The 13,441-nt window shown below is 42.9% G+C and overlaps 1 protein-coding gene across 1 annotated transcript; it reads right to left on the bottom strand.

The window, feature by feature from the left end:
- Window positions 1–1,502: 1,502 nt before the first annotated feature.
- On the bottom strand, window positions 1,503–13,164 carry SNRPC (small nuclear ribonucleoprotein polypeptide C). The gene is made up of 6 exons (XM_039537410.1): window positions 13,010–13,164; window positions 11,331–11,373; window positions 9,908–10,016; window positions 5,924–6,013; window positions 5,123–5,227; window positions 1,503–1,868 (listed from the first exon to the last, which is right to left on the bottom strand). The coding sequence occupies exons 1-6, from the start codon at window positions 13,015–13,017 to the stop codon at window positions 1,744–1,746; spliced, it is 480 nt and encodes a 159-aa protein (XP_039393344.1). The 5' UTR covers window positions 13,018–13,164; the 3' UTR covers window positions 1,503–1,743.
- Between the last annotated feature and the right edge of the window lie 277 nt (window positions 13,165–13,441).

Below are 13,441 nucleotides of genomic sequence, written 5' to 3'. Positions count from 1 at the left end.
GAAGCTGAAGCCAGACAAATTCAAATTAGACAATTTTTTTTAAACAGTAATCGTGATTAAGCATTGAACAACCTACCGAGGCAAGTGGTGGATTCTCCATTTCTTGGTGTCATCAAATCAAGACTGGATAGCTTTATGAAAATCCGCTTTAGCCAAATAAAGAACACAAGTTATTGGGTTCAAAACTGGGTGCAAAGTAATGGCCTGTGACATACAGGTCAGACTATGAACTAGTGGTGCCTTCTGGCCTTAAACTTGAGAAACAGCTACATACGTTGCCTAAGATAGATCCTTCAGGATAAGAAGTGCTATAGAATGATTAACAATTGAACACCAATAATACTTAACACCCCACAAAGCCCTGCGGATACTTCATGTGCAAATTCAGTGCTAAGGACCTTGTGTTTCTCAAAACATCCCAAGAGTGATTTTTAGATAGCTTTGATTCTCAAAATTTCAACATTTCAACCCTACTCTTGGAACAAGCAGCTCAGTGTTTAAAAACTGACTCCTTTTCTCAGCTACACAATACACCCAGCAGTGATAGCCACTACGCTTGTACCTGTTTGAGCAAAGGACTATGGCTATGACTATAGCATCCCACAAACCCTTATACTGCCTTGCCCCTTAAGTAACAAACCACCACCACAGCATTTCAAATAAGTAACTTGGCTGACCAAATATTTACATTCTACAAAAAGTAACTCCCACCACCACCTGATTAGACACAGCAAGTACAATCCAGGAGACACTGAACATAGAAATAATTTTCTACCCAATATTAGAGCCAAAATATACAGAGCTACTCTGCTTGTATGTGGTGTGAAATTGTCTTAGTGCAATGCAGATGTGGATCTCCAATAAAGCATGGCACTTCCAAAAACAAGACCCCATTATTACAGCTAAGTGGCCCCGGGCCTGGTGCAACTTTTTTTTAAATCTGAAAAGTGAAACTAAAGTTGATAACAGTTGCTAGTCTGACAGCACTGATGACTTAAATACTGTCTATTTACATTATAGGTACAGCACAAGCAAAGGCAAGTATTCCCCTACACACGAGAGTTACTTTACTGCAATAAATAACACTAGAGCAATGTGTCCCTGGGGCTATAGCAGAGAATTGCTACAGTTTCTCTGAGGAAGGGCCAGCACATTATGAAATACATCATATTTGGCAGCAGCCCAGGGTTTTATTGAATGTTGCAGGGATACCACTGCAGTCCTTTCAGACATTGTATTTTTTATTAAAAATAAGCCTGCATTTATAGTTTTATAAAAGTGTTTCATACTGCGGGGAACACATCACAGTGTATCAGAACAGGGGGAAAAAATTATCAAAAAGGGATAGAGGGATGTTGCAATGGAAATCTCAGAGAAGAAAGCACAAAAGACAAATGTATCACAAGGCTATAGATGAAATGGGGTTAGTGGGGGGGATCCACATATCAGGTTTCTCATTCTACTGGAGACCGCAACACACACACATAGGAAAGCACATCCAATTCTCTGTATCTAAACCAGCATCAACATTTTATTGTTACATTTCAAAAGCAAATGGTGCAAAAAACAGTTACAATGCATCAGCCCAGTGCTCCCTAGATCAGACCTTCTGCAGTTTGAAGGGGCAGCAGGTCTTGTCATCACACCGTTTTGATATAAAATCCTGGAGATGCAGCACCATGATGTTCTGGTGAAGAAGAACATAAAACAGAAACAAAGGAAAGTGTAGCTCCACTTCTATTTCTATCTTTCTGGACGGGTCATCCCTGGCCTCGTTGGCACCATCATTGGCCTGGAGGGAGGTCTCATCATTGGAGGCCCTGGCATCATTGGCATGTGTCCTCCCATGGGCGGCCTCATCCCTGGAGCTACAACAAGGCAGAAAAATAGAAAGCATCAGAATAGGCCGATTAGGCATCAGTACAAAACAGTTTGAAAGAGCTTGAACTTAGAATATAGATATTTCTCAGCGGAGTGACTAAGTTTAGAAAGAATAAAACGATTGATCTGCAAGTCTTCTGGATACAGGGAATAAGTCTTCCTGAGAGAGAGTTTAGTGATTATAGGACTAGGAGCCAGGGTTATGTTTCTAATTTTGACATAATCATTATCTTATAGGTGGATAAACTATAACATAATTACGTCACAGAAAGGTCAGGAAATTAATGTTTAGAAAGTGCTTTGAGATCCTCTGATGGAATGTGCTATAGAATGGCCAAATAACATACTTCTTGTCTCTTTGCCTGACAGCATTATCAAAAAGGAAAGCTTGAATCATTACAAACACTAGATCAGGGATGGACAAACTACGGCCCATGGGTTGGATCCAACCCCTCAGGGCTTTGGATCCGGCCTGCAGGATTGCCCCCATGGCACCATGGGCCCCACGCTGCTCTCAGCAGCGGCCGGCCCAACGTCCCTGCAAACCCCGGCTCCTTGCCTCCAGGCACCGCCCCCCACAGCTCCCATTGGCTGGGAACAGGGAACCACGGCCAATGGAGCTTCGGGGGAGGTACCTGGAGGTGGGGCAAGGGCAGCACATGCGGAGCCCTCTGACATCCCCCCTCCTCCACCCCAGGCCGCAGCGCTTCCTGGAGCGGCTTGGGGCCAGGGATAGGGCAGGCATGCAGGGAGCCTGCCCTGGCCCTGGTGTATGCCGCTGCCACCCCGGAGCCTGAACCCCTCCTGCACCCTGACCCCCAACTCCCTGCCCTAAGCCCCCTGCCTGCACCACACACCCCTCCTGCACCCCAAGTCCCTGCCCTCAGCCCCCCATACACCTCGCACCCTTCCTCTGCCCCAATCCCTTGCCCTTAGTCCCTTCCTGCACACTGCACCCCCTCCCACACCCTGTACCCCAACCCACTGCCCTGCATACAATTTCCCCAACCAGATGTGGTCCTCGGCCCAAAAAGTTTGCCCACGCCTGCACTAGATCATGTTGAATCAATTATTCAAGTGTTCTCAGAAGACTGGCCATTTACACCTCTCACAAGGACAATGCCGGTTAGTCTGAGATGTAAAGTCCACTCTTTATGCCCCTTATTGAGAGCTGCTTCTCTACTACTGAGAAGAGCATCATAAAGGACACTGCACCACTGCTGATGTGTAGCTTTATTCCTTGGATCCTACTGTAGAAATACTCACTGAACCCCAGACATGCTGTATGACAACAAGCCTTCCTGTGCCAATATCATCAGTACAGGGATGGAACATAATATCCTTTTGATTTTTCCTTTACCAATTTCTTTAATAATTCTTGTAAAACACTTAATATTTCTGGGATTACATTCCTTGGCAACACCCCAAAAGATTTCAAATTCTACAAAACTTCACATAATACACTGCAATCTCTACTTATCACTAAAATATATCTACCCTGGTACAGACACTACTTAACAGTGCATGCAATTTAACACTACACAAATTTAGTATATTAAGTTAACAATTAGGACTGTCAATTAATTGCAGTTAAATCAAGTGATTAACCCAAAACAAAGTAACTCAAGTAAAAAAATTAATCATGATTAATTGCAGTTTTAATCACACTGGCAAGCAGTAATAGAATACAAATTTAAATTAGTTATAAATATTTTTGGATGTTTTTCTACATTTTCAAATACACTGATTTCAATTACAACACAACAAAGTGTACAGGGCTCACTTTATATTGTTATTTTTATTACAAATATTTGCACTAAAGAAAAAATAGTATGAGGTGCATTAAAAAAATACAAGTATTGTAGTGCAATCTCTTTATCATGAAAGTGCAACTTACCAATGTAGAATTTTTTTTACATTAATTGCATTCAAAGATAAAACCATGTAAAACTTTAGAGCCTACAAGTCCACTCAGTCCTAATTCTTCTTCAGACAAATGCTAAGGAAAAACAAGTTTGTTTACATTTACGGGAGATAATGCTGCAGCTACTTATTTACAATGTCACCTGAAAGTGAGAACAGGCATTCACATGACACTGTTGTAGCCAGCACTGCAAAGTATTTAGGTGCCAGATATGCTAAACATTTGTATGCACCTTCATGCTTTGACTTGTAAATTGCACTGCTTTGTTTAATTTTTACAGTGCAAATATCTGTAATAAAAATAATAATATAAAGTGAGAACTCTACACTCTGTATGTGTTGTAACTGAATTCAATAAATTTGAAAACAGAAAAATATTTAAATATATTATAAATTTAAATTGGTGTTCTATTATTGTTTAACAGTGTGATTGAAACTGCGATTAATCTCGATTAATTTTTTTTAATCTGGTGATTAATTTTTTTAATTGTTTTGACAATCCTATTAACAATACTGTTTAAAATAGTTTAAAGATCTGGAACAAATAGGATATGGGGTACCAGGCAAACTGTATCCAAATTTTACTGCAGGGAAAATTATGGAGATAATGAAATTATCAGCCAAAATTTGACCTCAACACAAGGATTATCAGATACACCTCTACCCCGAAATAGAGCAACCCGATATAACACGAATTTGGATATAACGTGGTAAAGCAGCGCTCCAGGGGAGTGGGGCTGCGCGCTCTGGCGGATCAAAGCAAGTTCGATATAACGCAGTTTCATCTATAACACGGTAAGATTTTTTGGCTCCCGAGGACAGCGTTATATCGGGGTAGAGGTGTATTCTTGTCACTAATGCCACTTTAATAACCAAAAGCTAAGGACATCAGTTTTACCACTCATCTGAAAGACAGCATTCTCTAACACCACGCAGAGGCCAGTGGATCAGTACAGACTCTGAGCGCAAAGGATCACCTACTGAAACACTACCACAACCTGAAGACTTTGGCCGTTTCCCCATTCAACTACTGACCTAGCTCAACTGCTTAGCATACAAGAGCTGATTAGATTTCATCCTGAAGTTAAGTGGCCACAAGCTTGTGTGTATCAATAAATTTAACACTCAGGTACTCCAACTGCTTAGAGAGAATATTTTCCATTGAGTATCATTTACAGACCTTCACTTGTTTGTTAATATCTTGATTCACAGCCAACTGGAAACATCTCAATCACCCTGCTAATCTAAATGTGCATTACTCAATTATAAAAAAATAAAATGAACTAGAAACTACATGTTTCTGTAGGCTGGGACTTACCAGGACCAACTGGCATCATTCCTGGAGGAGGTGGGCCCATCATTGGCATCATTGGAGGTCCACCCATATGGGGAGCTGGCATCATACCTGGTCTTGGAGGACCAGCTGAAAGAACATGTATAAAAACTGATCTCACACACATCTAAATGAATGTATGTCTTGCTAGCAGATGCAAAAGTGATGTGGAATCCTAGTTTATAAAAACTTGTAAACTTCTACAGATCTTCAGTTTGTGTCTTATACATTCTCTTATGATAATATACAAACATCGCTTTTCAATTTTAGTTCACTTTTCAGCAGCCAAGAAATTAGTCAATCACCTGCTGCTGCACATCTAATAAAAATGACCTATCTGTCCTGCAACAGAGATAAGATCTTTAGCTAACAAGGAGCCATTTCCCAAATGGAATGCAGAGCATTTTAAATAGTTTCTCTTCTACTTCAAGAATATGAGTGGTGTGAGTGGCTTCATTAGAGATACAGTAAAAAAAAATCTAGCAAGCAAATGAAGGAACAGTTATTTTACAGCCTATTTCATTTAACACCACTATGCAAAATGTTAGAATGAAATTGCTAAAAAACCTCAAGATTATTCAAAGCTATTGGAGGACTCACAAAGAACTGCTTTACATTTTCATTATCAAGCTCAGGGAACATTCTGAGTTCACAAATTACTTCGTAATATTTTAAATCAGAGGACAGTTCCAGCAAAGTCCTATTGGAGAAAGCGAGCAGTAGCCAACAAATAGGTATACTGCTGGCATGTTAGTCACAACGCAAGAACTCAATATTCAAACTTACGCATATTGGGAGGAGGGGGGATCATGGCTCCCGCAGGAGGTGGAGCAGAAAAAGGAGTAGGTGGAATTTTGCCTTGTTGAAATGCAGCCGCTACATTAGGAAATAAGGGGAGACAGTGATTAATTTGTCAACAGATCTACTATAGCATTTGACAATGCGAGTTTCTCCCCCGCCTCGACTCTTTCCCAAAATATAATTATTTACATCATGCTGAAATCACACATGGTCAGAGCCTCCTGAAAGCTGCAGTACTGGCTGGACTCTTCAACATGTCCCAACCTGAATACTGCTTCTACTGAGGTGGAAGTACACACTGTATGTCTTTTGCTTTCCTAAAAAGATTTATAAATACCAATTATCTAAGTTAACGAAAACTAGAGCAGACTGTGAGGAACTTCACATAGTTAATTGAATGAGAAGTGGGATAGCACGTGAAATTCAATGCTGACAAATGTAAAGTAATTAACAGGAAAGAAAACATCAACTACTCATACACACTGTTGGCTTCTAAATTAACTTCAAATGGTCAGGGAAAAGACACGGGCATATCACTGCAGATAACTACATGAACACCTCTGGCCAATGTGCAGCGATGGTCAAAAATATCAGACAAAGGGCTACAAAGGATATAAAGAATGGAACAGAAAATACTGACAGTATTATGCCTCTTAAAATCAATTATAAACACCCATTTGGAATACTGTGTTCAGTTCTAGTGACCTTATCTCAAAATGGATATAGCTGAAAGAGATTGTTCAGAAACAGGCAATGAAAGGCATAGATACACTTCCATATGAGAGAAGACTGAAGAGACAGATTGTTTAGAGCAGAGACAAACGAGAGGAACATAACAGAAGTAGCAAAATTATTAATGGCATTGAGAAGTGAAATTTAGCACTTTTATTTACTCCCAAAATACAAAAACAAAAGGGACCATCAATGGCAACATATTTAAAAGTAATAAAAGGAAACACTTTTTTTTTTAATCCTCAATACACAATTAGCCCGTGGAATTCATTGCCATTTAATATATAAATGAGGCCAAGAGACCAGTATGTTTCAAAAGCCAGATTCGACAGTTACATAAGTAAACTTTTACAGTTACATTAGATAGGACAAAACACAGGAATATAAACCCTCATATTTAAGAGCACAAGCTAACCACTAACTGCATAAAATGCTCAAAACCATTAACTCCTGTTGCAATTAATGGGAGTAGAGGGTGCTAGGCAACTTGCAGGATTAAGTCCTTAGAAAGGCAACAATCATGGGGAACAATCAAATCCATATGAAAGATGAACCAAATAAATCCCTTCTATCCTAGGGCTTGTGCACACTTAGGATATGTCTACACTACGAAATTAGGTCGATTTTATATAAGTCAATTTTTTAGAATTCCATTTTATACAGGCTATTGCGTATGTCCACACTAAGCGCATTAAGTTGGCGGAGTGCGTCCTCACTACCCCGGCTAGCATCGACTTACAGAGCGGTGCACTGTGGGTAGCTATCCCACAGTTCCCGCAGTCTCCGCTGCCCATTGGAATTCTGGGTTAAGCTCCCAATGCCTGATGGGGCAAAAACTTTATCGCAGGTGGTTTTGAGTACATATCATCAGGCCCCACTCCCTCCCTCCTTCCATGAAAGCAACAGCAGACAATCGTTTCGCATCTTTTTTCTGGGACATCCGCCAGACCCACTCAGCCCGCTGCCTGCCTGGATGATCGGAACTCCAGGCAGGCAGTGGGCTGAGCGGGGCCGATGGACGGAGCCCCAGACCAGCAGCAGGCTGAGCGGCTCAGCCCGCTGCCAGTCTGGGGCTCCGTCTGCCGGCTCCTGCCAGCTGGGGTCCCGCTCAGCTGGCAGACCTTAGTGAGGTCGATCAAGGGTGCCTGGACAGACATGGCTCCTCCTCTTAGAGCACCAAATGGGAGTGACTCCAGGTCATTCTCTTCTTTAAGTTTCATCTCATGGAGATTGAGTCCTGCCTGGAATATCATGCGAGCTGGAGGCTTCTGCCTCAAGCTGCTCTCCCAGCTGGCATTACCACGCGATAGCACCTACCCCGGCCTGCCCCTTGCTCCCATGGCTCATGAAGCCTGGACAGTAGTAAGGAGCAGTTCAACTTGTGGAATGACAAATCCAGAACAAAGGTTTGCACTCTATGGGCCACATTAAGATTATTTCAGAGTCCTAGATAGCATTTAGTCTCTATAAAAGGCTTCATGAAAACTTTCCCCCGCCCCTAACAAAAATGTTAATTTATCAGAGCAGCTGAAAGGGTAAGGAACCCGGGACTATAACTTAGAGAGAGCTTCCATATTATTTAACTCATAATTGATATAATTCCAAGTAAAATTTCACAGAGTGGTCTATTCTAAGACTAAAAATGCAGGAGGTTAGTCAGAAAAAGGAACAGTGACCTGTTTCTGCCCAGTTTCGAACCGGAGATGTTTCGTGTGTTAGGTGAATGTGATCACCACTACACTAAGGGGCTTTTGTGTGTTAGGTGAACACGATAACCACTACACTAGGGGCGTCTCTCTTTTTGCCACAGACTTTGCTGAATGCACAGGAATGTTTTCTCTAGCTACAGAAGCTACCTAATGCAATGTCTATATCTATGGCCTTCCTGCTTACAAAGCGGTCATAACCCCGCCCGAGGCTGACACAGCGGGGAGTGCATGTGACACAGCGACCTGGCTTGGGCAGGATCGCTAGCCAGGCATGGTACTTTTGCCATTAAGCAAACACAGCAATTCTTTCCTGGCCTCTGCCACTGAATGCCTCCATGCATTATGCTGTGCCCTATCAGTGCGGAAGGACTGCATGAGCTCGGAAAATACATCATCGCGAGTGCGTTTTTTTCGCCTTCTAATCTGCGATAACCTCAGGGACGAGATGATAGGGGGAGCGTAGAAACATTCTTGGGGGACTGCATGGTCATCTGTGCTGCTGAGTTCGCCACGCTGGCCAAACAGGAAATGAAACTCAAAAGTTCCCAGGGCTTTTCCTGTGTACCTGGCTAGTGCATCTGAGTTCAAAGTGCTGTCCAGAGTGGTCACAATGGAGCACTCTGGGATAGCTCCTGGAAACCAATACCATCGAATTGCATCCACACTACCCCAAATTTGACCCGGCAATTTCGATTTCAGTGCTAATCCCCTCGTCAGGGAGGAGTACAGAAATCGATTTTAAGAGCCCTTTGAGTTGACAAAAATGGCTTCGTTGTGTGGATGGGTGCAGGGTTAAATTGATCTAATGCTACTAAATTTGACCTAAACTCGTAGTGTAGACCAGGGCTTACAGTTCTGCAGTGGCACAGCTGCACCGCGGTAGTGATTAGTGAAAATGCTACCTACGGGAGAGCTTCTTCGGTCAGCATAGGTACTCCACCTCCTCGAGAAGCAGTAGCTATGTTGATGGAAGAAGCCCTCCCATCAACATAGTTGCATTGACCTAACACTGGTGTAGACAGTGCTATGTCGCTCAGGGGTGTGGATTTTCCACACCGCTAAGCTATGTAGTTATACTGACTTAAGTTGGTAGCATAGACCAAGCCCTAGAGAAAGGGAACAGTGTCTTGGCTCTCCCACAATACGGAGCTCAAAAGATGTCCTTCAGATCTGCAGCAAAAGGACTATTAGAAGTCGCTGATATAGGAAGCTGTTTCACAATAAGGGGTTGGGACTTGGTAATTTAGGATAATAGGCCATTAGCTTTCAAAAGGGATCTCCAATGACGTAGGTGGAGAGTCATGCGTAAAAACCTGAGCTGAAGATGACCCTTAAACTAAGGGCCTACTAATGCGGCCACCCCTCATGTGAAACCCCATCAATAACAAGGTTCTATATTACTTTCCTGTTCAGACCCACAGGTCAGGACCTTCAATATTATAATTTATATCTATCCAATGCAACAGGAAAGAGGTAGGAGGGAACCTTTTAAGTGAAATGATCTAGATCATGGGGTGATTTTTCTTACTTGTTTTATCAATCAGGCTCTGAGCTTGTTCTTCCATCCATTTCTGATAGTAATCTTTCACATTCTCTTTGTGTTTCCGACCACTGCAGTGAGTCTTTCTCACAGATGGCTGCAAAATGAAGAGATGTTGTTGTCCATGCACTAAGCACACATGAGCCAAAGATTTATTTCAAGTTTATATAAAACCACCACAACTTGCAGTCAAGAAACACACACATAGGTTGAGTGGCATACACCAGTGGTTCTCAACCTTTCCAGACTACTGTACCCCTTTCAGGAGTCTGATTTGTCTTGTGTACCCACAAATTTCACCTAACTTAAAAGTCACATGCTTACAAAAATCAGACATAAAAATACAAAAAGGTGTCACAGCACACTATCTGGGCCTGAAGCTTCAGCAGGAGTATGACTGAAGCCCGAAGCCCCAGCAAGTGCGCCCCAGCTCTCGAACTTCTGAAGATTGTCATATGTGGCTCGGAGGGTCAGTAAGTTTGGCCACCTCGGTATAGTATATAAAGCAGCATAAACAAGTCATTGTCTGCATTTAATTTTAGTTTGTACTGACGTCACTAGTGCTTTTATTATTGTTAAATGTGACAAATATCTAGAAGAGTTGATGTACCCATGGAAGACCTCTGTGTACCCCTGGTTGAGAACCATTGGCATATACAGTCAAATGACCGATACAGTCCAATATCTGTGTTTGGAAGCTACAGATCTCTACATCTAGTTTAATTTTTTATAAGTTTGTTTCCCATTGATGTGAACAAATGTAGTTGTCCCCAATATGCTCATTGTGACACCAACTGGATATATTAACTTGCATGATACTAGCAAATCTATAAGGACCCATGAAACATCATATGAGAGGTACAGCTTATATGGAGAAACAGATCTTACATAAAATTTACAATTTAATATTTTGAGGAGGTTTCATTTTGGTAAGGAAATGTTCTTTTCAAACCTGGTATCTTCATTTTAATAGAAGGAAAGATGTTTGACTTATCATCCAGTTCCAAAATAGAATTTAGATTAAATCTATTGTTTCTGAGAGGGAACGATAAATGTTCAAACTTTTTTATGTTACTGTTGGATGAATGCTGACAGACATTTGAGAGGGTAATAGCTGTCCCCAAATCAATACTGTCACACCACTTCACGTTGGGCCAGACCCCTCTTCTTTTCACAGGTATTCTTCCTTTTAAATAATCAAACCTGCTAAAACTGTACCATTCAGTCTCAAGGATAATGGTGTCTCTCCTCTCCAAGCTACAATGTTATGTTTAAGAAAATCTCTCAGATATATTATCCCTAAAGTAATATATATTTATGTAACAATGTACCCAGTACTATCTTTTCAAAGCAAAAATTGACCTCTAACTGGATACTCGAAAAGTATGAATACAAAGAGTTTGGTACTTACAGAGTCATGGGTGAGGTATGTGTCACAATAGTCACAATAAAACCTGGAGAAAAGAAAACAAACTGTTTTAGAAGCTGGGGGAATTATTACTTATGTCCAATATTTAAGATCTGTACAAGATTAAAAATATACATTTTCAGTTAGAACCTGTTATTTCTAGAAGTCAATCAATAGTCATTTACTTTGACAGGAAAAAACCTGAACCTTTTAGTTTTATCTTCACTTAACCCCAATATTTTTCTGTCTCAAATCTAAAAAATTCATTGGGGCCCCAATCTGACAAGGAGACCTGTATGGGCAGACCCTTCTGCTCATAGAATCATAGGACTTGAAGGGACCTCGAGAGGTCATCTAGTCCAGTCCCCTGCACTCACGGCAGGACTAAATAATATCTAGACCATTCCTGACAGGTGTTTGTCTAAACTGCCCTGAAAAATCTCCAATGATGGAGATTCCACAATCTCCCTAGGCAATTTGTTTCAGTGCTTAACCAACCTGACAGTTAGGAAGTTTTTCCTTATGTCCAACCTAAACCTCCCTTGCTACAATTTAAGCCCATTGCTTCTTGTCTTATCCTCAGAGGTTAACAATTCTTCTCCCTCCTCCTTGTAACAACCTTTCATGTACTTGAAAATGGTTATCATGTCCCCTCTCAGTCTTCTCTTTTCCAGAATAAGCAAACCCAATTTTTTCAATCTTCCCTCACAGGTCATGTTTTCTAGACCTTTAATCTTTTTCTTTTTTTCTCTCTTTTTTTTTTTTTTTTTTTGCTCTTCTCTGGACTGTCTCCAATTTGTCCACATATTTCCTGAAATGTGGCACCCAGAACTGGACACAACGCTCCAGCTGAGGCCTAATCAGCACAGAGTAGAGAGAACGCATTACTTCTCGTGTCTTGCTTACACCACTCGTGCTAATGCTTCCCAAAATTACGTTCGCTTTTTTTGCAGGGTTACTCTGTTGACTCATATTTAGCTTATGGTCCACTATGACCCCCAGATCCCTTTCCACAGTACTTCTTCCTATGCAGTCATTTCCCATTTTGTATGTGTCCAACTGATTGTTCCTTCCTAAGTGGAGTACTTCGCATTTGTTCTTACTGAATTTCATCCTATTTACATCAGACTATTTCTCCAGTTTGTCCAGATCATTTTGAATTTTAATCCTACCCTCCAAAGCACGTGCACCCCCTCCCAGCTTGGTATCATCCACAAACTTAAGAAGTGTACTCTCTATACCATTCTCTACATCACTGATGAAGATATTGAACAGAACTGGACCCAGACCTGACCCCTGCGTGACCCCACTCGTTATGCCCTTCCAGCACGCAGAATTCCACTGGTGTCGCGGGCCTCCTTTTTCAGGACTGGGGCTGTAACTAGTTTGCTTTGTACAGTTCTACCCTCCTCCCCACTCCCTCGCTGCCCCCTACCCCAGAGACACCCCCCCGTCCCCCATCACTAAGCCAATGCCCCCCTCAACGGCCACAGCCCCTCCCCGTCTCTCGCCGCTCCGGGCCCAGCCCTCACCTCCCTGCTCCCCCAGGGGGCCCCCGCAGCTCCCGGAGTCGGGGCAGCAGCAGACTCTGAAGGCCCGGGGGGGGGTGACTGAGCGGGGGGGGGGGAGTCCCCAGGCACCTCCCCACCACCCCGCGGGGGCCCCGGCCCAGGCTCACTCACTTGGGCATGTTGCTCCGGGGCCCAGGCGCCGTTAGCAGGAAGTGAGACAATCGCTACGCGACTGCTTCCCGCCTTCTGAGCGCTTTGGCTTAACCCTCCCTCGGCACCCGTAGTAGAGCCTGCAACGCTCTACTACTATCTCAACGCTCACGGGCGCATTGCAGGCCGGGACTTGTAGTTTTTCTCCCGTCCCAGCCGCCGATGGTGCCTCGCGAGGGTCAAACGCAATCCTCTCTCAGCGATTCGCTTTTCCGTGCGGAAAGTGACTCTCAGACTGCGTGGAGAGGAGCAGGGCCGCCCAGAGGGAGGGAGTGGGGGGGGGGGGGCAAGAGGAGCAATTTGCCCCAGGCCCCGAGCCCCACAGGGGCCCCCACCAGAGTTTTTCGGGGGCCCTGGAGCGGGGTCCCTCACTCGCTCCGGGGGGCCCGGAAA

Source organism: Mauremys reevesii, linkage group 4 (genome assembly GCF_016161935.1).
Source record: "Mauremys reevesii isolate NIE-2019 linkage group 4, ASM1616193v1, whole genome shotgun sequence".
NCBI classification, from domain to species: Eukaryota; Metazoa; Chordata; order Testudines; family Geoemydidae; genus Mauremys; species Mauremys reevesii.
The sequence above is the reverse complement of the archived record's forward strand: the minus strand, read 5'-3'. Positions and strand labels throughout refer to the sequence as shown.